Source organism: Acipenser ruthenus, chromosome 19 (genome assembly GCF_902713425.1).
Source record: "Acipenser ruthenus chromosome 19, fAciRut3.2 maternal haplotype, whole genome shotgun sequence".
Taxonomy (NCBI): domain Eukaryota; kingdom Metazoa; phylum Chordata; class Actinopteri; order Acipenseriformes; family Acipenseridae; genus Acipenser; species Acipenser ruthenus.
The window spans coordinates 27,461,086-27,486,410 of record NC_081207.1 but is presented as its reverse complement, the minus strand read 5'-3'; the positions used below and the strand labels follow the sequence as shown (position 1 = coordinate 27,486,410).

Genomic DNA, 25,325 nt, shown 5'->3' with positions numbered 1-25,325 from the left:
ACAAATATAAAACAGAAAATAATTGATTGCATAAGTATTCACCCCCTTGAGTCAATATTTGATAGAGGCACCCTTGGCAGCAATTACAGCCATGAGTCTATTTGGATAAGTCTCTACCAGCTTTGCACATCTGGACACTGCAATTTTTGCCCATTCTTCTTTGCAAAATTGCTCAAGCTCCATCAAGTTGGATGGGGACCTTTGGTGAACAGCAATTTTCAACTCTTTCCACATATTCTCAATTGGATTGAGGGTCTGGGCTTTGACTGGGCCACTCCAGGACATTGACCTTTTTGTTTTTAAGCCACTCCAGTGTGGCTTTGGCTGTATGTTTGGGGTCATTGTCCTGCTGGAAGATTAATCTTCTCCCAAATCCCAGGTCTCTTGCAGACTTCAGCAGGTTTTCCTCCAGGATTTCTCTGTACTTTGCTGCATCCATTTTGCCTTCTATCTTCACGAGCTTTCCAGGCCCTGACGCAGAGAAGGATCCCCATAGCATGATGCTGCCACCACCATGCTTCACGGTAGGGATGGTGTTCTCAGGATGATGTGCGGTGTTAGGCTTGCGCCAAACATAGCGCTTAGCATTGAGGCCAAAAAGCTCTATTTTGGTCTCATCAGACCATATAATCTTCTTCCACTTGGTCTCAGAGTCTCCCACATGCCTTCTGGCAAACTCTAGCCGAGATTTGATGTGAGGTTTTTTCAACAATGGCTTTCTTTTTGCCACTCTCCCATAAAGGCCAGTTTTGTGAAGCACCCAGGCTATTGTTGCCGTATGCACAGTGTCTCCCAGCTCAGCCATGGAAGACTGTAACTCCTTTAGAGTTGCCATAGGCCTCTTGGTGGCCTCCCTGATTAGTGCCCTTCTCGCCTGGATACTCCGTTTTTGAGGACGGCCTGTTCTAGACAGATTCACAGTTGTGCCATATTCTATCCATTTCTTAATAATGGACTTTACTGTGCTCCAGGGGATATTCAGTGCCTTGGAAATGTTCTTCTATCCTACCCCTGATTGGTGCTTTTGAAGAACCTTATTCCGGATTTGCTTTGAATGTTCCTTCGTCTTCATGCTGTAGTTTTTGTTAGGAAATTTACTAAATAACTGTGGGACCTCCCAGAGACAGGTGTATTTAACCTGAAATCATGTGAAACACCTTAATTGCACACAGGTGGACTCCATTCAACTAATTATGTGACTTTTAAAGACAATTGGTTGCACCAGAGCTTATTTAGGTGCGTCATAGCAAAGGGGGGGGGGATACTTATGCAATCAATTATTTTCTGTTTTATATTTGTAATTAATTTAGAACAATTTGTAGATTTTATTTTTCACTTTGACATTATGGACTTTTTTGTGTTGATCAGTGGCAAAAACTCCTAATAAAATCCATTTTGATTCCATGTTGTAACACAATAAAATGTGGAAAAGTCCAAGGGGGTGAATACTTTTGAGAGCCACTGTATACCAAATGCCAGCGAACCACAGCCTGGAGACTGGAGATTTTACAGAAACTTGCCAACTCCCTTGGTTCCTGCAACATATTACATTTATATTATGAACAAAAAACTCAATTTATGTAACTTTATTATTAATTTTTTAGTTTTTTTGAGTGGAGATGCTGTTCTTCATATGAAAAGTAACTCCTCTATTAAATCAATACATTGTTTTGTTAAGGTTGCGTTCATTCAGAATCTTGTGTTCTGTGTGGAAAGAGCTTACCGTGTACCTGACTTTGGGATGTGGGAGAGAGGCAGTAAATACAACAACGGAAGCACTGAACTTCATTCAAGGTGAGTTTAATTAATGCAGTTCAAATCCTTATAGGAAGCATTTATTGAAGGAAGTATCCAATAGATTACATTATATTTTTCCATTATATGTATTAATAATAATAATAATAATAATAATAATAATAATAATAATAATAATAATAATACTGTTTCTGCACTCATGGATATTTGACATGTTTAAGTCAGCAGTATTTGTTTTCCTTTGGGGCAGTCTCTGAGCAAGCTGTCATTTTGGTAAAGAGGCCAGTATAGAAATGACCACTGGGGGTGCACTTGTGGGTGTGCTCCAGTAATTTCTCATTACAAGTGCACACCCCTAGGTGTCAGGTATACTGACCTCATTACTTGCTCAGGTTTGCTCAGAGATTACGCCAAAGGTAAAATATGACTTTATTATACATGCCAGATATCCATGAAGACATGAAGGGTTTGGGTTGGGCTGCTTATAGCTCTTTTTGTGCACTTGACTTTATTAATTGCCTTACATTGTCATACTAGCTTAAGGAAGATCAAGTGAAATGCTGGCAATCTGTGCAACATTATATTTTGCTGTAAAACCTGAATTGTTCACTGTCCCATTCTTAAATAAAAAAAAAAAAAAATGATATGCATTTTTGTGGTTCTTGGTTTTTTAAAGACTACAGTGCATCCATGCCCAGCTTGAAACAAAAGTAAATACTAATATGACATATTTTATATTGATATGTGGCATTAGATGTGCTCGTCAGCTATTTGTATTGCTAGATCTACCACGCTGTGTTTCAGCTGTAGATTGCAGTTCAACATATTACAATCAATATCTGCAAACATGTGTGAGGCTCTGCACAAACTAAAAGGGAGCAGATCAAACAATAATGGAATCATAAATCTATAATGACATTTTAAAGTGCACCAAAAACAAGATCAAAATTGAATTGAAATTAACCCCTAAAAAGGAAAATGTTGCCTGAAGTGCATTTGAAGTACCAAAAATGCTACAAATCATCCTAAAAATAGGTGTCCTGCAATCATGCTTAACTGCTAGTTGAGTTAACAGTTTTTAAAATGACATTCCATGTTCCTGTCTGTCATAGATACTTTGTATGCAAGCCAAATATCCTGTGACAGAGTAGGATATTTGGCTTGCATTCAGTTACGTTCCACTGTACACTCAAAATAATTGTATTATACTACATTAAAAAATCCCTTATATACTATAATACAGTTGTTTTTTTAAGATCAGAAGTCATTGTCCATTGCATACTACTTTATTTGTGTTTTGATGTTCAAACAATTAATATTTTTCATGATTGCCAATATGACAGTTATGTTGGTCATGAGTCGCAGTCATATACAGTTTTAAATAAAGAGCATGTCCATATTGTTCTCATGGGATCTTACTTCCTATAGCAGTTTTAAGAATGCCGTCCTTTCGCCTGCCATTAATCTGTGAGGTTTAGACATATAAATTACTGTCTCATTTTAAAGTGATTTGTGTTCTGGGAGGATAACATTGCAACTTCAGTTGATTGTTGAGGCCTAATTATACTGTTCAGTTTTACACTGAGATTATAAATGTGTTTTAAAACCTTTTTTTTTCTTTTAGCTCTGTTGGCCTTGCAAAAGCAGCTCTAGAAGCAATCAATGGATTCAACTTGTTTGGAAATCAGGTACTTTTTATTCATACATACATACACGTACCCACACACACACACACACACACCCCCCAAATTAAACTGCTGTTTATAAAACTGAAATGGCTGACAGCAGATAATAGCGCAAACTTTGTCATTTTTCCTAAGTTCATTCCATGACTGAAACAGCTCATTATTACACATAATGAGACATAATTCAAGATAAGTTTGCTAAAGTGTATACATGAATAATGTATTTGGTGGTGAGGCACTAGGAAAAAGAAAAAGGCAGAGAAGTAAGATTGGCAGAGTGATTGAATCCCAGCTCGTGTGTTAAAACTGAATTTATATGAAGGTGAGATTCCAGTTTGTGGGATGAAATGCAGTAACAAATGGGACCAACATATTACTCTCAAGTGCAAGTGATACAATAGCCCAGACTAGTAATTGTACATTTTTGTGTGATTAATTAACAATAGCACTTTGGCTCCCCTTGGGTTCTAAACAGCACAGTTCATGAATTAAACGAGTGTTTGGTGCATGAAGAACAGGCAGTATCTCAATAGCTACAGTAACTAAGAATGAAATGTAAAGCTGTTGCATTATTTGAATAGAAGTTTGAGTCATTCCAGGTTTCACATTGGCTTGTCTCAGTTATGACCCATTATGATTATACTACTTTTAATGACAAAATGCAATGCAATTCAAGACTTATTTCCATGGCATTTAAAAATAAAGGACAAGGGTCTGTACAATGGGAATCTTGCCTAAAAATGAACTATTCTCTTAACCAAGGGTATAATTGCAGAAATGAACTTATCTTTTGCCACAACCTTATTTTTTTCATATGCATCCTATGTAAGACCAGTGGTGCAATCTTGCAGATTTTAAGGTACTTTGCATCATTGTTTTTATTGTGAGTGCCATCTTTTGTGCAAGTATAACTTTTATTAACACATCTACACATATTAACGTACTGAAGACTGGAGTTTTTTTTAAATGTGCATATACATTATAAAATGTATGCAAAATGGGAAAAAAAACTTAAATAGCAAAATTCGTGGGTTCAATCCCAGATGGGGGACACTGCTGCTGTACCCTTGAGCAAGGTACTTTACCCAGATTGCTCCAGTAAAAAACCCAACTATATAAATGGGTAATTGTTTGTAAAATGTTATGTAAAAAATAATGTGATATCTGTATAATGTGATATCTTGTAACAATTGTAAGTCACCCTGGATAAGGGCGTCTCGTCTGCTAAGAAATAAATAATAATAATAATAATAATAATAATAATAATAATAATAATAATAGTAGTAGTAGTAGTTAAAAATGGTACAACTTCCTTAGTAGATATTTCTACTGCTAAAAAATAAATAATAATAATAATAATATTTCATTTTTGGCTGTCGCTTGTAGGCAAAATTTCCATCCTTAAGACCTTGTCCCTTTAAAAATATAAATTATCTTAAAAGTGGTAATCATTTATGACTGGGGATCTCCAATTTTATGTTTCATAATAAGTCAACCTGATTAGACAACTTTTTTTCTGTGTGTTTCTGCATCGTGATTCTGTATTGCTTACAGAAACTTTGGATGAAAAACAATTGATTCACTTTGGGCTATTTTATATGCTTTCATGTGCACCCTTTGCATAGACACAGACTAATATTATTAAATGCACTGTAGTTTCACTTGAGAGTAGTAGAAGTTAGGAAGATACAGAAAATATGTTGTGCGGAGTTAAAGCAAACTACAGTATAATCAGACAAACACTAGCTTTATCGCTCTCTAGAGTCTGTTTCCAAAAGCAAATGATAAAACTGGAAAAAAAACATTTCAAATGTACAAATAAAAGAGAAAAAAGGGTCAGCCATAGAGAGTAGAGCTGTGATGTATAAAAAGTAAAGTTAAAACACAACACCATTGGGGCTAACATTAGCTATGTTGTAGCTACCTATGCTTTTTAAAACAAACACACTTTTTGAATTGTTTCGTTCCATCGTATTGTCATGTAATATGTGTGGTCTTGTAAATGTACTGTGACTGCAGTCCGGAGTTTTTCTCAGGCTGCCAGACTCCAGAAGAACTGGCTGATAAACCTATTTAGGCAGGCTAAAACAATGAGATAAGACAATCTCTGAATTTATTGCATTTCCATCAAAAGAGATGTATCCAGCGGCCAGTTAGTTTGTTTTGACAATTTCACTTTTGATATGAAAGTACAGAAACTGTCATCAAACATATTTATCTGCGACAGGGCCTGTACACGTTGACAGCTGAAAAACCAAATTGAGACACTTAAGTGTTGCATGTCTGCTTTTGCCAACCCATGGCTTTGGGGTGGTATTAAAAATACCAGCCTGTTGAAGCTTGGAACAGAGCAATCTGCTGCTCATTAGTAGATAGCACTGGGGACAGCTTGCTTTTACTGCTTTTCAAGCATTTAAGCTTTTAAAAGTATTCTTGGAATCTTTGAAACATCTGCTGTTATAAGATACTACTCTAGATGCTGCAGATGTAGCATGTAGGTTGTGCTCCATTTATATCAAAATGATTAACATTGCAAATATACTGTACGGTATATTCTAGGATGCTTCATACTCTTCAGCTGTGGTCTTGCAACCTGGGGATAACCTATATCGGCTCTCTATCTAACTGTGATGAAACATGGACATTGTATATCACAAGTTACAAGTTTTAGTCTGTGAGAATCTGGGGATATGCCTGTCCATATGTCTTTAAATATGCGTGTTACACTTTTTGCTTGTATCAAAATAACTGTTTTCCAGTGTTGGGGAATACTTGTTACAACATTTTTAAAAATGTATTGAGAACTTCAGAATCGTGCAATATGTCGTGGTGATTTAGTGATTTACTTTTTCATAACATTGATCGCTCTATTTATATATTTAATATTATAGCAGGGATGTTTGTTACCAGTTCTAACCTACTTTTTTTTTAATTTATTAATTTTTTTGGCAGGGCTGCTCGTGGTCTGTCATTTTTGTTGATATCGATGCTCATAACAGAAACAGACAGACACTGTGTTCACTACTCCCAAGAGAGTCAAGATCCCATGTAAGTAAACCAGGTGCAGCCCGAACCACAGGCCTCAGTTTAGATCGGGTTTGTTACACAAGATTCATTATTGCTGTATTTTCTATCTAGCTTTCATTCTTGAACACAAATGTTCCATTTTATTGCACTGCAGCAAAGCTCTCTATCCATCTTTTTATTTATGCAAGCTTATATTTTTTCTGAACCTTTACTTGACTATACTGCTTATGCAGTTGAGCTTGTGAGAGCCCTGACCTTTATATAAACATTACTTGATTGAAAACGTAAATGCTTATTAAAGAACAAGCCGTTATCATTTTCTCTGCGGTTTTTAAAAATGTTTATAGGTTCTGTTCAGGTGCTTTTACACGAGTTCAGAAACTGCTTTTCAGTTCTAGTTGCTTGTCATAGACATATGCATCATACAGTAGGCTAGATCAGCCAAGTTTGCTTTATAGAAGATACTTACTCTTACGGCTTCTGTTTGACACCAGTCATTTAAGGGGAAGTCAGCGTAGCAAAAAAAAACAACAGCTTTGAGATCCAATCTTTGTTTGAAGTCCTGTGAGATAGCTGACAGAAAATAAATATGCTACAGTAATTATATAGTTTTCATTTTTGTTAATTATTAAACTACCCCTAGGATTACATTGCAATTATGGCACAACTATCCACTGTAGTGAAAAAAAGTAATTGGAAAACACTAGTCTACTGTGTAGTCTGATTACCATCAAAAACTCTATGCCTAAACATTCCTAGATTTAACCATATGATTAAATTACAATTACATTTATGGTAGAGTCCTGTTAATGTCACATTCACCTTAAAGTCATGTACTGTATCTATCAAGGGCATTACATTAATTTAGATTCAGACATACTTTGCACTGAATCGTTTAATTGGAATATTTAATTATCCATGATTACGTTGTGAATTAATTAAATAATAAGAAAAATAAATGATGGAATCTGTCTTTGTGTGTAATAAGATCAAAATCCAGGCAGATATAAGTAATTAATATGATGATTTTAATAAAATATGAGTCTGTAACTAATTTTCCATTAAGTTAACAAATGATGGGCTGTCGCTAACAATATCCTGTTCAGCTTTTTTTTTTTTTTTCTTTTTGTTCAGAACACTGATGCTGCTCTGTTACCGTGTATCAGTTACCCTGCGTTTGCTGTGGACGACGACGCCTTATATAATCAAACCCTGGACAAAATAGTGCGCAAGCTGAAAGGGAAGTACGGATTCAAGCGGTTCCTCAGAGATGGGTACAGAACTGCTCGGGAGGACAAAAACAGGCTGTTCTACAAACCTGCAGAAATTAAGGTATGAGCTTAGCCTCGTGTCACCTATAGGTTGTATATGTGTCTATATGGTAACTGCACAAAGGATTCCCTGGCCGTTTCAGCACTACATCTGTGCATGTTGGTTCCCATCACAATTACATCAGACAGTACAAACACTCCACAGCTTTTCATTTTTTTTTACAGCATTGATTAGCACTACTTTTTTCAGGAAGAGACAGTGTTGCCTAGCACTGGCCTAGTCATGATTCTGTCTGCATTTCATACTGGGCTTTTCATGAATTGTACAGGATGTAACAGGGAATAATAAGCTGAACTGTAATGTGGTTGCCCCTGTTTTTTTTTTTTTTTGTATTACAGCAAACTGTTTTACTTCTGCTCAATACTGAGACATTAATCATTTCTAGCTGCTGTTGGACACAAAACAAGATTTATTTATTTATTTATTTATTCATTCTTTTTAACCAGGAAAAAACCCATTGAGACCTAGGCCTATTTTACAAGTGTCCTGGCAAGATGACCAGAACAGATAGCAGTAATTTCACATCCCTAAAAATAACATCACTCTAAAAGACAATCACATCATACATTCAGTCTGAGATCGGAAATATTTACACTTCGATAATTCTTGGAACCTACTCATTTTATTCTTTGTTTAGCTGATACATTTGAGTTATTTATTTGATGCTCGATCATATCCCAGATACTCTTGTCCATTCCAAGGGGCGCTGTAGCTAAATGCTGACTGGCCAACCCAGGCCCTTCTCCAAGGCACTTGATAAATAAGTGCAAGACTAGATTGTAAACTATAGTTGGGTTTATTTACCTGTAGCAACAAACCTATTACAGTTTTACACACACAAAGTACCCGGTGTAATTGCCTGCTAAAATTATGTGACATCTAATTTAAATAAGCCGGTAACTGTGGATAGCCAAAATGAGTTTGAGGAATGTGATTGAAATCATTTACCTAGCTTTTAATAGAAATGTTAAGTAACCTGATGCACAAGTCATTGGAATGGAAAATAATGTTTAACATCCCTAAGAATATAGTGTTTGAATTAATTTTAAGGTTTAATGAGACTATTAGCAGCCATAAAAATACAATAGGAATATCCCTCCTAACTTGCTGGTTTAATATCGCACCCCTCCAAAAAACAAAACGGGGGCTCTGGAAGCAGTTCTTATTATGTGTGCCAGTCTTTTTCATACTTGCAGTTACAGTCAAGATCACATTATTTTCTTCAGAATGAGGCAACTCTATCTTATACTCCTGGAAACAGATGCATTAAGCAAAACAAAATGACTTGCAGTTTAACAACGTTTACCAACCATAATAAGGTTTTAAGGTTTTATTTATTTATTTATTCATTCATTCATTCATTCATTCATATATTTTGTCAATTCCGTGGCTAAGCATTGATCCTGGCTGATCAAAGAGTGACATATTTCAATTCTAACTCTACCTTTACTATGGAGATCACACTCCCCCTAAAGAGGAGTCACGCAGAGAATTTCTTCTTTTGAACTCAGGGGTTGATAAGAACATAAGAACATAAGAAAGTTTACAAACGAGAGGAGGCCATTCAGCCCATCTTGCTCGTTTGGTTGTTAGTAGCTTATTGATCCCAGGATCTCATCAAGCAGCTTCTTGAAGGATCCCAGGGTGTCAGCTTCAACAACATTACTGGGGAGTTGGTTCCAGACCCTCACAATTCTCTGTGTAAAAAAGTGCCTCCTATTTTGTGTTCTGAATGCCCCTTTATCTAATCTCCATTTATGACCCCTGGTCCTTTTTTCTTTTTTCAAGTCAAAGAAGTCCCCCGGGTTGACATTGTCTATACCTTTTAGGATTTTGAATGTTTGAATCAGATCGCCGCGTAGTCTTCTTTGTTCAAGACTGAATAGATTCAATTCTTTTAGCCTGTCTGCATACGACATGCCTTTTAAACCCGGGATAATTCTGGTCGCTCTTCTTTGCACTCTTTCTATAGCATCAATATCCTTTTTGTAACGAGGTGACCAGAACTGAACACAATATTCTAGGTGAGGTCTTACTAATGCATTGTAGAGTTTTAACATTACTTCCCTTAATTTAAATTCAACACTTCTCACAATATATCCAAGCATCTTGTTGGCCTTTTTTATAGCTTCCCCACATTGTCTAGATGAAGACATTTCTGAGTCAACATAAACTCCTAGGTCTTTTTCATAGTTCCCTTCTTCAATTTCACTGTCTCCCATATGATTTATAATGCACATTTTTATTGCCCGTGTGCAGTACTTTACACTTTTCTCTATTAAATTTCATTTGCCATGTCTGCCCAATTTTGAATGCTGTCTAGATCATTTTGAATGACCTTTGTTGCTTCAACAGTGTCTGCCACTCCTCCTATTTTTGTGTCGTCTGCAAATTTAACGAGTTTGCTTACTATATCAGAGTCTAAATCATTAATGTAGATTAGGAATAGCAGAGGACCTAATACTGATCCCTGTGGTACACCACTGGTTACCTCACTCCATTTCGAGGTTTCTCCTCTAATCAGTACTTTCTGTTTTCTACCTGTTAACCACTCCCTAATCCATGTGCATGCATTTCCTTGAATCCCTACTGCGTTCAGTTTGAGAATTAATCTTTTATGCGGGACTTTGTCAAAAGCTTTCTGGAAATCTAAATAAACCATGTGATATGCTTTGCAGTTATCCATTTTCAATGTTGCATCCTTAAAAAAGTCAAGTAGGTTAGGGGCGGTATGGGGGCGGTATACACACAGCTTGATTCTGATTGGAAGCGTACTTTAGAAGAATGGCCCTCCAGCCGCACAATTCCTGTGGCTTTGTGGAGGGTAGAAGGAAATCACTGATTCAGCACCTCAGCCAGTCCCATCGAATTACAGTTTTAAATAGTAATGCAATTCCATATGTTTCCATGTACAGAATCAATTTATCAAAGCTGTGGCACTTTCCTGTATTCCAGTTAAGTCTTTTTTTACGGGCGTAGAGGGTTACAAAACATACTGCCTATTGTAAGCTTTATGACAGAGCTCATTGAATTACGTTGTTTAAGAAAATACTTTTTATTTTCAAGCAGACGATCTACTTGCAAAATGATTAGAATAATAAGAAAAGCAAACTTACAGATTCAGATTTCCTGTTCAATTTATTTTCCCCGAGACACAGAGCCCCGTTTATCATTTTGTTGTTTAATTTCACAGCTGACTAAAATCCGACTGCGTTAAGAACATTTTATTTGTGTACTATACCAGATGGTTTTTTAATGCGGAGCATTCCTCATATTTAGTTTTCAAATTAGTCTCTAGTAGCTGTTAGGCAGATCCATGTAGAAATCTTCCTCAAGTCTGACATCAAGAATGATTGGGCAGTTGTAGACCTTAGATAAATAGCATGTTTTGTTTTAGATAGTGTGGATTTTTCTTAATGAGATCCTTAATATGAAGTCTAAACACTTCTTTTTTTTTTTTTTTTTTTTTTTAGCTCTTTGATGGAATTGAGTGTGAGTTTCCATTGTTTTACATCTTCATGATAATTGATGGTAAGTCAGATGTTCCGGTGAGTAGTTTAAAAGAGCTACAGGTCATTTCAAAACAACAACCTAACTCTTAAAAAAGGAATATGAAAAAGGCTTCAGAAAAGCTTTTGACAATAATGCAGTGATATATCTGTTTTTTTTGTTCTACTGTAGACACAGCTCAAATCTACACCAGTGATTAAGCATCAACTTTGAGTGCCCTCCTATTGTCTGTATGATTGCTATGAAAATGCAGCCTTATATGCCTTTTCAGTGCTACCATTTTACATGGGGCTATGTATCCTTAAGGGAGGGCTGAAGGTTTTAGTCATTATTATGACTAATTTACTGTGAAGGCAGAATATAGTTTCAGCACTTACTACTCTTAACTATTTTATCAACTCCCAGTTCATTTCAAAAAACAATAATAGTAAGTACATTCATAATATAGCACCCTACTCTGCATTTGTTTTATTCTGTGTAATTGATTGGTTAATTTCCGATTTTTTTTTTTGTCATGGTCTCAATCCTAATCTAATCATTTCTTAACTGAGTGTTTGAATTTACGTGTGATATGCTATATTTAATACCACAGCTAAAACATTTTTTTTTTCATTATAGGTGTTTTCAGAGGAAATTCTGAACAAGTAAAGGAATATCAAATACTATTGGAACCAGTGCTTTTTCAATCATATGAAGGTGAGATACATTTGGGTGTAGATTAAATAAATCAGTGTATTAACTAGTATGAAGCCATTATTCTACATATTTTCTGTACTGTTGGTATGTTGTATTTTATACTATCTTTTAAATTGCATTGAAAATTCAAATGTAAAATTGGTTGACTTTCAAGGTGCTAAGTCTTTTTGAAAAAGGGGGGAGCAATGTATATGTTGGTGTAATTTATATACAATTTAAAACCCTAACCCTGATGAAAAGTTGTAATCAGCAGGAGTTAAAACACGTTATAAGGTAATCATGAAGATGCTCATGCTTTAGGAGGGTCTCTTGAACAGTAGGCTGTGCCTTTTACCATCTGCAACCCGAAAAAGGTGTCCCACTGTTGATTTCTGTGTCCTGCAGAGATAAACAGACAGCAATGCAGGCCAATAAACTATATACAGTCCCAGAAAGACTCCTCCTGTGTTTAGGTTACGCTGTATTGCACGAGAATTGATTGAGGCTTCTCAGTGCTCCAGAGACTCTTGGAAATCACAGGTTTCCTAATAGCTTCATTTAATTGCCTGATGAAGTTAAGAAGTCCATCAAGCTGACAGCTGAAGGTTCATTCAGTGTAATAATTGGTTATTTGTGAGAAAAAAATAACACTTTTATGTTTTAGTTGAGGATTAAAATAGTGACATTTTAATAGTTTATATTTTTGTTTAACTGTTTAATGTTTATCAGAAGACTAAAATGTGTCATTTAAAAACAAACAAAAAAAGATGCAAAGAAAATTAACATATTTGTCTAATTTAGAGAAAGCACATGCCTTTGACTATACCATACTATGTTTAGGTAGGCATTCCTCACCTAAACTTTACTAATGAAATCATAAAGTACATTAGCCTTTCTCCTCTGTAAAAGCTATGGTCAGAAGCTATTTACAGCTCTCCAGAGCTTTGAAAGTTGTGATTGCCTAGCTGATGTCACAATTGTAAGGAGCTACCTGTTGATGTACCTCGAGATGAATTTTTACAGAATTCAACCCGCTAGACTCTTGAATCCTCCAACAATATTTTATATTTGAATTTATGTTCTATTTGGGCAGCAGTGTGGAGTAGTGGTTAGGGCTCTGGACTCTTGACCGGAGGGTTGTGGGTTCAATCCCCAGTTGGGGACACTGCTGTTGTACCCTTGAGCAAGGTACTTTACCTAGATTGCTCCAGTAAAAACCCAACTGTATAAATGGGTAATTGTATGTAAAATAATGTGATATCTTGTAACAGTTGTAAGTCGCCCTGGATAAGAGCGTCTGCTAGAAAATAAATAATAATAATAATAATATTTCAATAAGCCACAGACTCAGTTCCTGGTCCCCCTTCATGCATTTAAACATGCTAAGAGTGTCCCTGCTATGAGTAAAGGGTGGCTACATCAGTCTAGATTCCTTACAGTAAATGCTGAATACATCTACAGGATTATTAAATTGCCTATTCACAATGAGCTGCTGTAAATGTTGCTAAAGCCTTGACATGGAGTTAAGGACATGAGACACAGAAAGGCCAGTGGGTGTCACTGTCAGATGCATTACTTCTGTTTCTGTACAAAATATATAAATAAATAAACAGCAGCCTCCAGATCTTCTTGCCTGGTGAGACAGTACTTATTTGTTTTATTGCACTTATTATCTTTTTTTTTATATCTCCATAGGCCATGCTGTTGTACCAAAGTATTACTACGTGCCGGCGGACTTTGCTGAGGCAGAGCAGAAGAACCACGGGAGCCAGAAGCGATTTTCCAGCAACAGTGGCCGTGATGGAAAGCTCTTTCTATGGGGACAGTCCCTGTACATCATAGCTAAATTGCTGGGTAAGTAGAAAACTTTCAACAAACATATGGCATGTGTAAAACAAAAAGCATTTTTACAAAATACACTTTAACAACTGTACAGTGTAAGGATAATATTTATGATCATTGTGATTCAGGGATATTCCCTACAATAGAACTAACACCTAAGTGAATGAGGTACTAAAGGCTGTATCTTGGGAACAGCTTGTTCGGTTTTAGCTGTTGATGAACCAGTCCATTTTTTATTATTTTGTCATACACAACTAAATTCACATCTTGTTTTGCGCTGTAAGTGGTAATGAACTATCCTAAACAGATATTTGGAATTACACTATAATTCTCTGATCAAATAATAACAGAATCTTAATTTAAACTTAATAATACTGTACTTTCTTCCAAAAAAAGCATGACTCTGGAAATGGGGAAAACAGCCTTATTTTTAACGTGCGCTAAACCTGTTCAAATGTTAGTATTGGTATCATTATCTTGTCAATAACTAACAATGGCAATGAGAATTTTAATAGTGAGAGAGGCTGTAACTGGTGTATAATCTGCAAAGTGGCAGTACAGACTGCTCTGCCAGACAGCCTATTCTCATGGGTGAGCAGCAAATGCTCTCTAGTCGAACTGGAAGTCTGGAAATTGGCTGTCCCTCGCTTTCTGTACAAAAAATCAACTCGCAGTACACTGGTATACTGATGTATTGAGAATTCACTCCCTACTGATTTCTTCTCTGTTCTGTACCTTTGCTCTAAACACTTGGAAGCTCATTTCTTCCTTAAGCTAATTGTGATAATGAAAACTCTGTGTCCAAACCCCCCTTTATTAATGCAATGTGTGATCAGTAGATGTCAAAATACAGAAACATTTCACTGGTTGTGATTTGTTGGTGTTTCTTTTAGTATTTCTAAATTCAGCACTATTGTGTATTTAGTTATGGGTTTTATTTTTAACAGCATGTAAACAATATGTGTGTACGCTTTCTTTTGTAAGATACATGTATTGAAAATGTAGCAAATATATTATCACCAATGTCTTTGAGGCATTAATGGGTTGATTTAATCAAGCTATACCCAGTTGTGATAAGCCACAGCTGGATTTGTATACAGCATTTGCAGCCCTGTGGAATCAACCTGGATTGCATCCACCACCTGTATTACCCCTGAAAATAAGTGATTGATGCAATCCAGGTGTATTCCATGGTACTGTAAAATCCAGCTGTGTCTTAACCCAGCAAGACATAAATTGATCAAATTAACCCCTTACTTTGTTGACTGTGTTTGACATTCTGTATAATCTCTGTTGGGTTTGTTTAAATCTCATGTCTTTCAAAAACAAAAAAAAAAAAAATAGAAATGAATTTGGTCTGACTGGAAAAACTTGTTTGCGTGTATAATGTGCAATATATATACAGTATATATATATATATATATATATATATATATATATATATATATATATATATATATATATATATATATATATATATATATATATATATATTAGCTCAAAGATCCAGCTGCATATATATATATTTATTTATTTATTTTTGTGACTCCACAAAAACTGACTCTATGTGGTCATGTTGTTCTGGCAAATTTTTAGTTGATGGTCTGATAAGCCCCAGAGACATCGATCCTGTACGGCGCTATGTCCCACCGGAGGACCAGCGGAATGTCAGCATGAGGTACTCCAATCAGGTACAGTCCCTTCGTTCGTTTACAGTTAATCAATGAGCTCTGAATGGCTGTTGGCTAACATTTAAATTACCATGGAGGATAATAGCTATGTAATGCACAGAATATCGCTCATACTGTATGGTTCATTTGTAAAACAAAACACTGAAAAACCTTAAGATTCACCACAACCTGATTCACCATAATGAGGTCTGTACTGCATCTAATTACTTGCATCTTTTTTTCTTGTAGTTTGCTTTTAATGGTATGCCATTAAGTGCCTTAGTGAAGGTGGTTTTAAAATGTGCACTTCAATTCACATCCCAAATGCATATTTCAGTGTAAAATGATTTAAACGTGTTTAATTTATAACGGAATGTTGTAGAAAATATGGTGTGAAGTCTCATGTAGCTCTTCAAAGATTAGATTATTATAAAAGTAAATATTATGTATTGACAGAACAATAATTATGTATCTAACCTGTGTAGTCTGTGGTATTTTTTGACACGGTATTAAGCTTGTGATTTACCAAAAGGTGATCCATGTTGTGACATGCCTGGTCTAAATGAATGCTAAGCAAGCTTGACCCATGGTTCCCTTCAAGAACCCTTGGTTGTAAAATCAACCCTTCGTTTCACAAGGTTTATTTTATTTAGCCTTATTTAATATGTAGCTGGTTTATACATTTCAAAATCTATATTTCAGACGATTTGCACCATTTTTTTTTTTTTTTGTATCTGGTTGTTTACCAGACAAATGCATTTAGCTTGAAGGGTCCATTCTTCACAGTTCTATACCATGCATGTTTCATGTATCTGTTATTGTAAGGCTTGTTTTTGAAAAGTGAAGATCAAATTGATAGATGAAACACAGAAGCAGCAGCCCCCTTGTGTGTTTAGAATAGATAGATAGATAGATAGATAGATAGATAGATAGATAGATAGGTAAAGCATAGGCCTGTGTAATAAATGGCTTGTCATTTTTTTTGTTGTGAAACACAGTTCTATATTTGCATCCAAATTATCAAGAGGAATAAACAACAACCCTTTATACAGTTGAGGAAGAGTTAAGATTTACAATGGTATTGCTCTGTGTATACAGTACAATCCCTCTAGAAAGACCACCAAAGGGAGTACAGTAGTTTTGATAGAGAGTTGGTTCTAATTCCCAAGTGAAAGGGAATCAACAGAGATGGGTGATTGGTGTCATGGCTAAGCTGGTATTAAACCCTTTTACCACTTTACATTGATGGGATTCCGTGTAAAAATAACAAAAAAACAGTTGCATATATAGCTTTGGCCTCTTCACCTTCATGAGTGGGGTCGAAGAGATCAGACTAACAAGTAAAAAAAAAAAATTTGATCTTTTCATTTGGGCCATGGCAGATTTAGATTTATGCCACACTTTTATTGAGTTGCTTTATGTGTCTCATTTTCTTATTTTTCTTATTTTGATGTTTTTTCAGTTTAAATTGTGTCCTTCCACTGTCAGCAGTGATCAATTGGTACGTCAGTGTCCTACTATTAGCAGTGTGACCGAAGGAACTGTCATTTCATTGCTGCTTTGTTTTTCAGGGGTGGGGGTTGTGAGTGGTTAATTTCTGAGTCTAGTTGCTCTGCCTCACTGCGATTGTTACATGTACTGTCTGCTTTCGGAGCTATTATTTGCTGGTTCCTGTTCCTCGTTCTTTGGTTTGGTCTCAAATTGACTCAGTTACTCCCCTATTTTCATTCTGATGGTTTCTGTTTGTATTGTAAGGGTCTCGATCAGGTTTAATGTATTTTTAATGTACCATTTTTTATTTATTGTTTTATAACTACAGTACTTATTAAACTGAAATACAGTAAAATTAAATCTGGTTAAGGAGCAAAATGTACTTCTGTTCTGAAAAACCCACTCGCAGGCATGGCAGATGTTGTTTTTTTACTATGACGGGTGTAACAGATGTTTTTTCCCCTAAGTGCATAACATGGTTTACCTGTGAAAATGTATTCTCACATGCGTTGTGTGTCTGTCTGTCTATATATATATATATATATATATATATATATGCATATATATATATATATATATATATATATATATATATATATATATATATATATATATATATATATATATATATATATATGCATTTTGCAGTTCCCATATGGCAGTGTGGAACTTTTAGTTTTGCTCATAAAGACACTGCAGATTGAAAATTCCCTGACTGTTGTTGAGATAGCTAGCAGCTTACAGTCACCCACACAGTTGCTTTATGATCAACTCTGTAACTTATCAGAATGTTGAACAGATGCCTACGAGTGTTTGAAGTACAAGCCAGTAGACATAAAAAAACCATTTGGAAAATGCAAAGTGCCTATACCACCTATAAAAAAAAAGTCACCCTGAAAAAATAAGGATAAGGAGAATCTCCCTCGGGCTCCGCATTTATTTTCTCCGCCAAGTTTTTTTCCGCCAGCGTAGAAGCTAGTCACATGACTTTTTACATCTCTTTCATTGGCTGATTTATTCTATGATGTAATTTTGCTTCTACAAAATCAACAGTCCTTTGGTAGAGTTGCTTGCAACAAAGTCCTGAAACTTGTAGCTTGCACGTCACTTTCTACAAAAAAAGTATCCCTTTCTACATTTTTCTACAACATGTAGACTAGTGTCCCCTCGGCTTCAGGTGCATATGCGTTTACTATGAATTGTAAGGGATGATGATGATGATAATATCATCTTTCCAGATAAGGTACTGATTGAATTACAGGTAACTGTTATTGAATTGTCTATCTTTTAGCTGTTCTGTTTGTAAAGTTCTTTGGTACTGCTTTGGCTGTGAAAGGTGCTACATAAATCCAAGATTAATGATGTTGATTTTAGGACTTTGATTGCTGTCGATGTATTTAGACGTGTTATTATAATGTGACCTAGGGGAATGTTTTATGTTATTGAAATAACTATGTTACATACATGTGGGGTTACCGACACTGTTGATCTGTCTCCGAGGCAGAATTGATTTAGGATAATCCTATCTTAATTACGTTTACTAGGAATTGATACTAAAAACGTAAAACTCAAATAGAGCATTACCGTTCTATATCCTTTACCGTTCTTATTTATTAATTATAATTAAAAATGTACTTCTTTAATGAGGAGCCTGTGACCACTTGGGCATTTTAGGATGGAGATTTCCTGATTTCCTACTACAAATACATAGCATTTGTAATTAGGCAGTGTTCCGGGTAAGCCTTTAATGAATACAATAGCCCTGCCCCTTATTCCTGCTTCAGATAATCTGAAGCTTGGCCTACTAATGCAATAATCTATACACACAAAGGCAGACACATGAATGAATGACATGCACACCCATTTCTGTAGCTTGCAAGCAACTGGACCTAGAAATTAATTGTCAGTTTTTCTCCTGAAGCGACAGCAAAAGTGGAGTACAATTTCACTGTCAATACATTCCCATGTTCAGGTTTGATGCCAAAGTGGTTATAGTGCTTTGTATATGTTTTTTCTTTTTTTTTTTTTTTTTTGCTCGAGCCTTGGTTTTATTTTTTTTGGTTTTATTTGTCTTCGCCAGTAATCACATCCAATAAACAAACCCAAAACATGATTACAAGTCAGCTACGCTGCTAGTGGGTTTCTCTTTCCAGTATGACCACTTTCCAGTCTGCACAAATCAAGGTTGGGATTAAATAAGCACATTCTTGAGCTTGTGGTTAGGATGGCATTGAGGCACATGGGAAAGGCAAGATCCCAAATAAAATCATTTCCTTGTACATTATAACTATGGTTGGGCTCTGATAAAAACAAGTTGCTTAATAACGTCTTGTCAGGGGACCTTTCATAAACATTCAGCAGAGATGGGTTTCTTTTGGAAATGTACAAAGCTATGTACAATAACATGGGTCACAGCACTAAAGTTTCCCCAAGTGGGCCACTCTTGAAATATTTGTTTTCTTTTGCAGTATTTCATGCTAATTTCTCTCTCGTACCTCACACAGGACGTTTATTGTTTTAATATTGATGAAGCCTATTCCAAACCTGCACTGCTTTCGATTTTGAGTCATTTTAGTCATATAGTTATGTTGCAGAGCATTTTGTTTCTGTCAGCTTACACAACCCTCAAATGTTATGTGATTTTTGAATGATTTATTTTACAGAGCAGGAAATATGTGTCACAAAATGATGTAACAAGACAAGACTAATGTAATATTTATGTGATTTTGCAATAACTTAGGTAACCTAAACCCTGCTTTATCTTCTGTTTACAATACTGTGCAGGATGATACACTATGTATTCATTTTCACTTCACTTTGCCCAACATATCCACTACTAATGGCAAGAATTCAGGACACTGATAATATCAGCAGCATGGATAAGCCTTTCGGTGATACTGCCTTGGATCTTGTCAGAATTCTAAAGCTAAGCAGAGTTTGGTCTTGTGAGTACCTGGTTAAGCGATACAAGGGTTTCTAGATGCTGTAAGAAGGATATAGTTTGTGGATCCGTCAGAAATTTACCGGTGCTCCAAAATGTCTGATTGCACTACCAAAATCTAATTTGGAGGTTAGGGACTTGCACTGTGAGATTGTCTAAAGCTTTGTATGAATTTAAAGATAGCTTAACAGCCTTCAATTAAGCTTACAGTTATATGGCTCATCCTTTTATGATAGCCTAGAAAGTCTGAATTCATTATGCTGCAGTAACTGATGTATAAATGAGGGTTGTTCATGGGTAAAACAATGTAAATTATAAGCACTGCAATGTAGAGATCACCATACAGCCTGGTCAAGATACATTTTCATAAAAATGTAAATCACTGGACCAAGGTCTGAACTGTTAAGAGGATATAAAGAACCTCACATGTCCCAATTACAATGCAAGTTTTTAAAGGTGGTCAAAGGTTTTGGACCGAGGACATATTGTAGAGCTAGATTCTCAAAGCCCTTTACTCCAAAAAGTACATGTGACTAAGCAGTCTGGGGTTATATCCAAGCGTTTTCGGCAAGTAAAGCACATTGAAGAGGGCACTAGCAGAAACGATTGTGTACTTTCTCATAACGTTTAACAGTTCTCACTTTAATTAAGCCGTGAAAAGTTGGCCTTTCAGTGACAGTGCTGACATTTTGCGATGTGCAAAAATATTTCTCAAAATTGTGTTTAAGTTGATCATTTGTCCATTTACTGTAAGTCAGTAAAACCAAGGCCTCAGAAACTTCATTTTCAGACACTAGAAGCCATGCATAATTTTCTTTGCCTTTTTCTTCATAATAGAATTGTTATTATGCATATTTGTTGTCAATTTTGTTTCTGTACACATATAGTATACAATAAAAAAGGTTTATTGAACGATGTGATGTCTAATAACAGATGAGCAACCATCAAAATTGGATCGCAAAATGCATGGATTCTCATTTTTGTATACAAATACATTATATAATTAAACCTTTCTGTTTCATTTTCTCTTATTTTAACACTTTTCAGATATCTAGAGGATGTTGTATACTGTAGATTAGTCTTGTTCTTAATCAGCCATGGCAGCATACCTCAAATCCTAAATCATGCACACTATCAACGACAGTAAGGCCCCTCAGGTTCTTGTTTAGATTTATGGCTCTCGGTTGCATGCTGAGCTGTTATCCTGTCTTTCCAGTTTGTCTGATTAATAGGCAGTTAAGAGCTGTCAGTGAAGGAATTAGATGTGCCATATATCTCTGCCTTTTAATGAACTGCTGAAAGGAGGGGTTAATTCTGTAATTGCCTCCCTGCGCCAGTTAATAAAAATCTTGCAATTGTGCTAACAAGAACTGAAGACCAGATGCTAACCCAGCCTCGTTCTGTGTTTTTCAGGGACCTCTTGAAAACGATGTGGTGATTCACGTGGCCCTGATTGCAGAGAGCCAGCGGTATGTGGTGAATGTCTGCTAGACATCCTTACATGTCTCAGTGTTATGCACCTTTCTTGCGTGCAGTAGCCAGCAGAGGAATGCCATTTTATTGGAACCTGATGCTGCATGTTACTGTATCTGTGATATGGTGATGTTGAAATTGAATAACATATTCATCCATCCATCCATAAATACATGCATGCATACATACTTGCAGTATATTTTATTAAAGCTGACACTAAATCACTTATGTTTTGTTTTACAGACTGCAAGTTTTCCTGAACACCTATGGTATACAGACCCAAACCCCTCAGCAGGTAGAACCTATACAAATATGGCCACAGCAGGAGCTTGTCAAGGTAATTTAGTATTCTGTTCATAGCCCCACGTACTGTTTTCCAACTACCCTCTGTGCATATTATTCTATACTTAATCAGAGAAGTACCATCCAGTGGTCTGAAGATTCAGCTTGAATCTGAATCGAATGGCTACGTATGTAGCTGTCTTATGTACTATAGGTAGTTATACAGAAATGTGTGCAATACATGCCCTGATGTGTGTGTTTGCTATTCTAATGATATTTCTACAGCAAAGGCAGTCAAATGAACCTCAAACCTTTTCATTTAAACAAATGAAGTGAACATCAAATATCTCTACAGTGTGCATTGACTGCAGTTGTGCAGCCATGCCTTTAAGGTAACTCCTCACATTCCCACTTCTGCTATGTTATGGTCAATTCCAGGGGCTATTTACTGTAGATTTAATTTGATTGTGAATGCAATTCATTTTACACGGAATAGTTAACCTTTTTTTTTTATTTAACGATTTCCCTTTAATTCTGTTTTCATCGTGCACATTGGATTAGTCACAGTTGTTTTTCTCCCAGATCCACTGCTCTTTCTGTTAGCAGTTTATCATGAAAGAGGAAACTATGGGTTATAGGGCTCCATCTAGTGCTACTGATAAAGAAAGTAAAGAAAGAACAACTTGTACTTTATTTTAATACATATTTGTACAGTATTGGGTAGTGCTGGTTTAAAACAGCGTCAAACACGTGCCAGCTGGGTCCTCATTTAAACATAAAAAAATAACATGACCTTATATATGTATTATATTAACATACTTTTGAATATGCAGTTATTTCGCCTAATTAAACTTAATTTTTAATAGTTATACATAGTAGTAATTGTAATGTGGAAGGTGGGGTGAAAGACATTTGTCCAACTAACAGTTTTTCCCCACATCTTTTTTTTTTTCTTCAAATAATTTAGGTTTTTGATGTTTTAGCAAACCTTGCTATTTATTTAGGGGTCAATATATTCTCTGGTTACAATGTATGGGTGCCTTTGACCCTGGAAGCTATTGTATTCTGAGTGACAAGTGAAGTAGTGCTATACACATCTGTGGTGTAAAACACTATTCCGCCTACTCACTGTACATTTAAATGACAATGGAACCAGCATTGTTTTATATAACTAATAATAAATGCAACTTTTATATTGTAAAAATATGTTTATAAACCAAAGTGTATTTATACCTTCAACTGCAGTAGTAATACTTTGCATGCCTACGATTTTACTAAGTCTTGATCAACCAAAGGCTTCTCTTACTGTCTCTTCCCAGTCTTTCTAGTTGTATCGTTATGGGTAAGTGTGAACACCATGGGTGACTGCTTAAAAAAGGAACAGAACAGACTTGTTTGTGCCCTGACAGTTATTAATGATGGATGAATAAAAGGAGACTAAAGGTCTCCAGTCCCCCTGCATCGCAGTTTAATACCGTAGTAATGGGGGATGTGTCTGATACGTTAGGGGTGGGTCAGATAACCAGCCCCCAAAACTAAAAACAAAACAAAACCCTGACATTTGTTGATTTATATATGAAAAAAATACAGGAATGCCATCTGTAACCATCTTTTTCGTATCTGTCAATGAAAGAATTATAAAACCTTAGAAAAAGCATAAAGGCCCCAGGACTTGGACTGGTTTGATCACTTGACCAGTGTGTGACAGGGTAGCATCACAGCCCAAGATGTTACCGGCAGGGAGAGAGACTCAGGGACAAGAAAGCTGCAGTGAAGCGCTGTCATGCACATTTAATAAACAAGTACAGTGTGAGCACTAAACAAAACACATTAACAAATAAAAAGGCGTAAGGCCCAAAACAAACGGTCTACACAAAAACTCACAGACATAAACAGGACAGCAACACGCACCTTCACCAGCAAGATCTTATTCCCCTTCTATACACCTGTGGCTGGAGCCTCATTACCCATTAATCATTCAATTATGGCCCCAGCCACATTCCCACATCCTCAGAGCCAGCATTGCATGACAATATAAATATAAGTTTATATAAAATAATGTTAATTAGAATTAATACAGATTCAAAGATAGAAGTAAAAATGATGTCACAATATACTGAACACCATTACATCATGCAAGAATAAATCATGGATTTCAATATAAAACAATAACAAGTAGTAGGAATAACTTAAGTTTTTAGTTATAATACATTTTTGAAAATAATCAATATGTGATGTTCTATATTTCTCCAACATTTAGTAGTAGCTGAAAAGGGTCATTCATTTTGCATTGTGCATGGATTATGTTTCTTTTTTCTTTTTTTTTCATCTGTTTTGAAATTCAAAGCATTGATTCTTTTGTTTGGGATACTAGACCCTCCGGTCAGATAAATAAAAAAGATTTTGATATTCTGATCAGTTACGGGAGAAAAAACAGAAGTGATCTTGTTTCACAGTCAACGCTTTTTCAAGAGTTTAATTAAGAAACAGAGTTGGCTCAATATAACTTTAAAGGGACATCACGTGACCAAAAGAAAAACCAAAACAAGGAGTTCATTCAGATATTTTCCTGCCAAAATCATTAGTGCATTAAACATTTTCCAGGCTTATCGTCACCTGGCAGCAAACCAGAAGCTGGGATTGTCCGGACGACCAGAGAGACCTGTTGGGTGTATTGGGACATCTAAGGTAAGATCAGTTGTATTTACTGTACTGTAGCTCATGAACATATTTGCAACTTCAACTTATTCCCCACAGTTTTAAAGCAACATATATTAAAGTTGTAAAGTACAACTGTCACTTAGAAGTACATACTGTGTCATATTGAATAGTGGATAATGGTACCCAGTATTATTAGCAGACTATATCCTACTTAAAAACACTCTTGGATCTTTATTTTATTTCCTGTGAATACAGGTGTATATCTCTTTCTCTTGGAGTGATTTATCTTTGCTGACCCAGGTAACATTTTGTCTTTTCTCCCCTTTTAAAGATCTATCGAATCCTAGGAAAGACTGTGGTTTGCTACCCAATCGTCTTTGATTTAAGTGACTTCTACATGTCCCAGGATGTCATGTTGCTGATTGACGATATCAAGGTAAACGCGACAAAAAATCCACACCATTATGTCTTTATTGTCAAAAATCTGGTAATGCTTGTGCTAAAGTTATATAGGCCATTAAACACTGCCCTCTTTTTGAAAAACTGATCCGGCAACACAGTATGCTCATGAATTCTGAGATGAAACTCCTACCTTGTCTCCTGACCTGATAAATTCATTTTACCTTTCGGATATACCGATACAATTTTTTTTCTCTGCAGAATGCATTGCAGTTTATCAAGCAGTATTGGAAAATGCATGGGCGCCCTCTGTTCCTTGTGCTTATTCGAGAAGACAATATAAGGTAAAGACTGTTAGCCTGAGATGGCCAACTGTTAGAACTATTTCCACATATAGAATGCATTACCATCTTATATTTTGGAACAACTTTCTTTATCCTTGGTAGTTAAAATTATATTATTATGTATCTTAAGTTTGACCCACTGTCAAGGAAGTAGAGCTGAGAGTATAAGAGCCTCCACTATCCTACCAGCAGATGTATTACAGCTACACTTGTCCTTGAGCCAGTGTGGCCCAATTTT

General features: G+C 35.9%; 1 protein-coding gene across 5 annotated transcripts in view; it reads left to right on the top strand.

Moving 5' to 3' along the window:
- The window catches only part of LOC117424583 (phosphorylase b kinase regulatory subunit beta-like), a 57,621-nt gene that overhangs the window by 19,923 nt on the left and 12,373 nt on the right, over window positions 1-25,325 (top strand). For all 5 annotated transcript variants that reach the window (XM_034041064.3, XM_058992717.1, XM_034041065.3 and 2 more), the window contains 13 exons: window positions 1,679-1,794; window positions 3,380-3,443; window positions 6,393-6,488; window positions 7,602-7,799; window positions 11,273-11,330; window positions 11,928-12,005; window positions 13,680-13,838; window positions 15,423-15,517; window positions 21,342-21,397; window positions 21,645-21,738; window positions 24,288-24,371; window positions 24,676-24,780; window positions 25,005-25,087. In XM_034041064.3, the coding sequence (XP_033896955.1) occupies window positions 1,679-1,794; window positions 3,380-3,443; window positions 6,393-6,488; window positions 7,602-7,799; window positions 11,273-11,330; window positions 11,928-12,005; window positions 13,680-13,838; window positions 15,423-15,517; window positions 21,342-21,397; window positions 21,645-21,738; window positions 24,288-24,371; window positions 24,676-24,780; window positions 25,005-25,087 (1,286 nt within the window). The remainder of the gene's footprint in view (window positions 1-1,678; window positions 1,795-3,379; window positions 3,444-6,392; window positions 6,489-7,601; window positions 7,800-11,272; window positions 11,331-11,927; window positions 12,006-13,679; window positions 13,839-15,422; window positions 15,518-21,341; window positions 21,398-21,644; window positions 21,739-24,287; window positions 24,372-24,675; window positions 24,781-25,004; window positions 25,088-25,325) is intronic.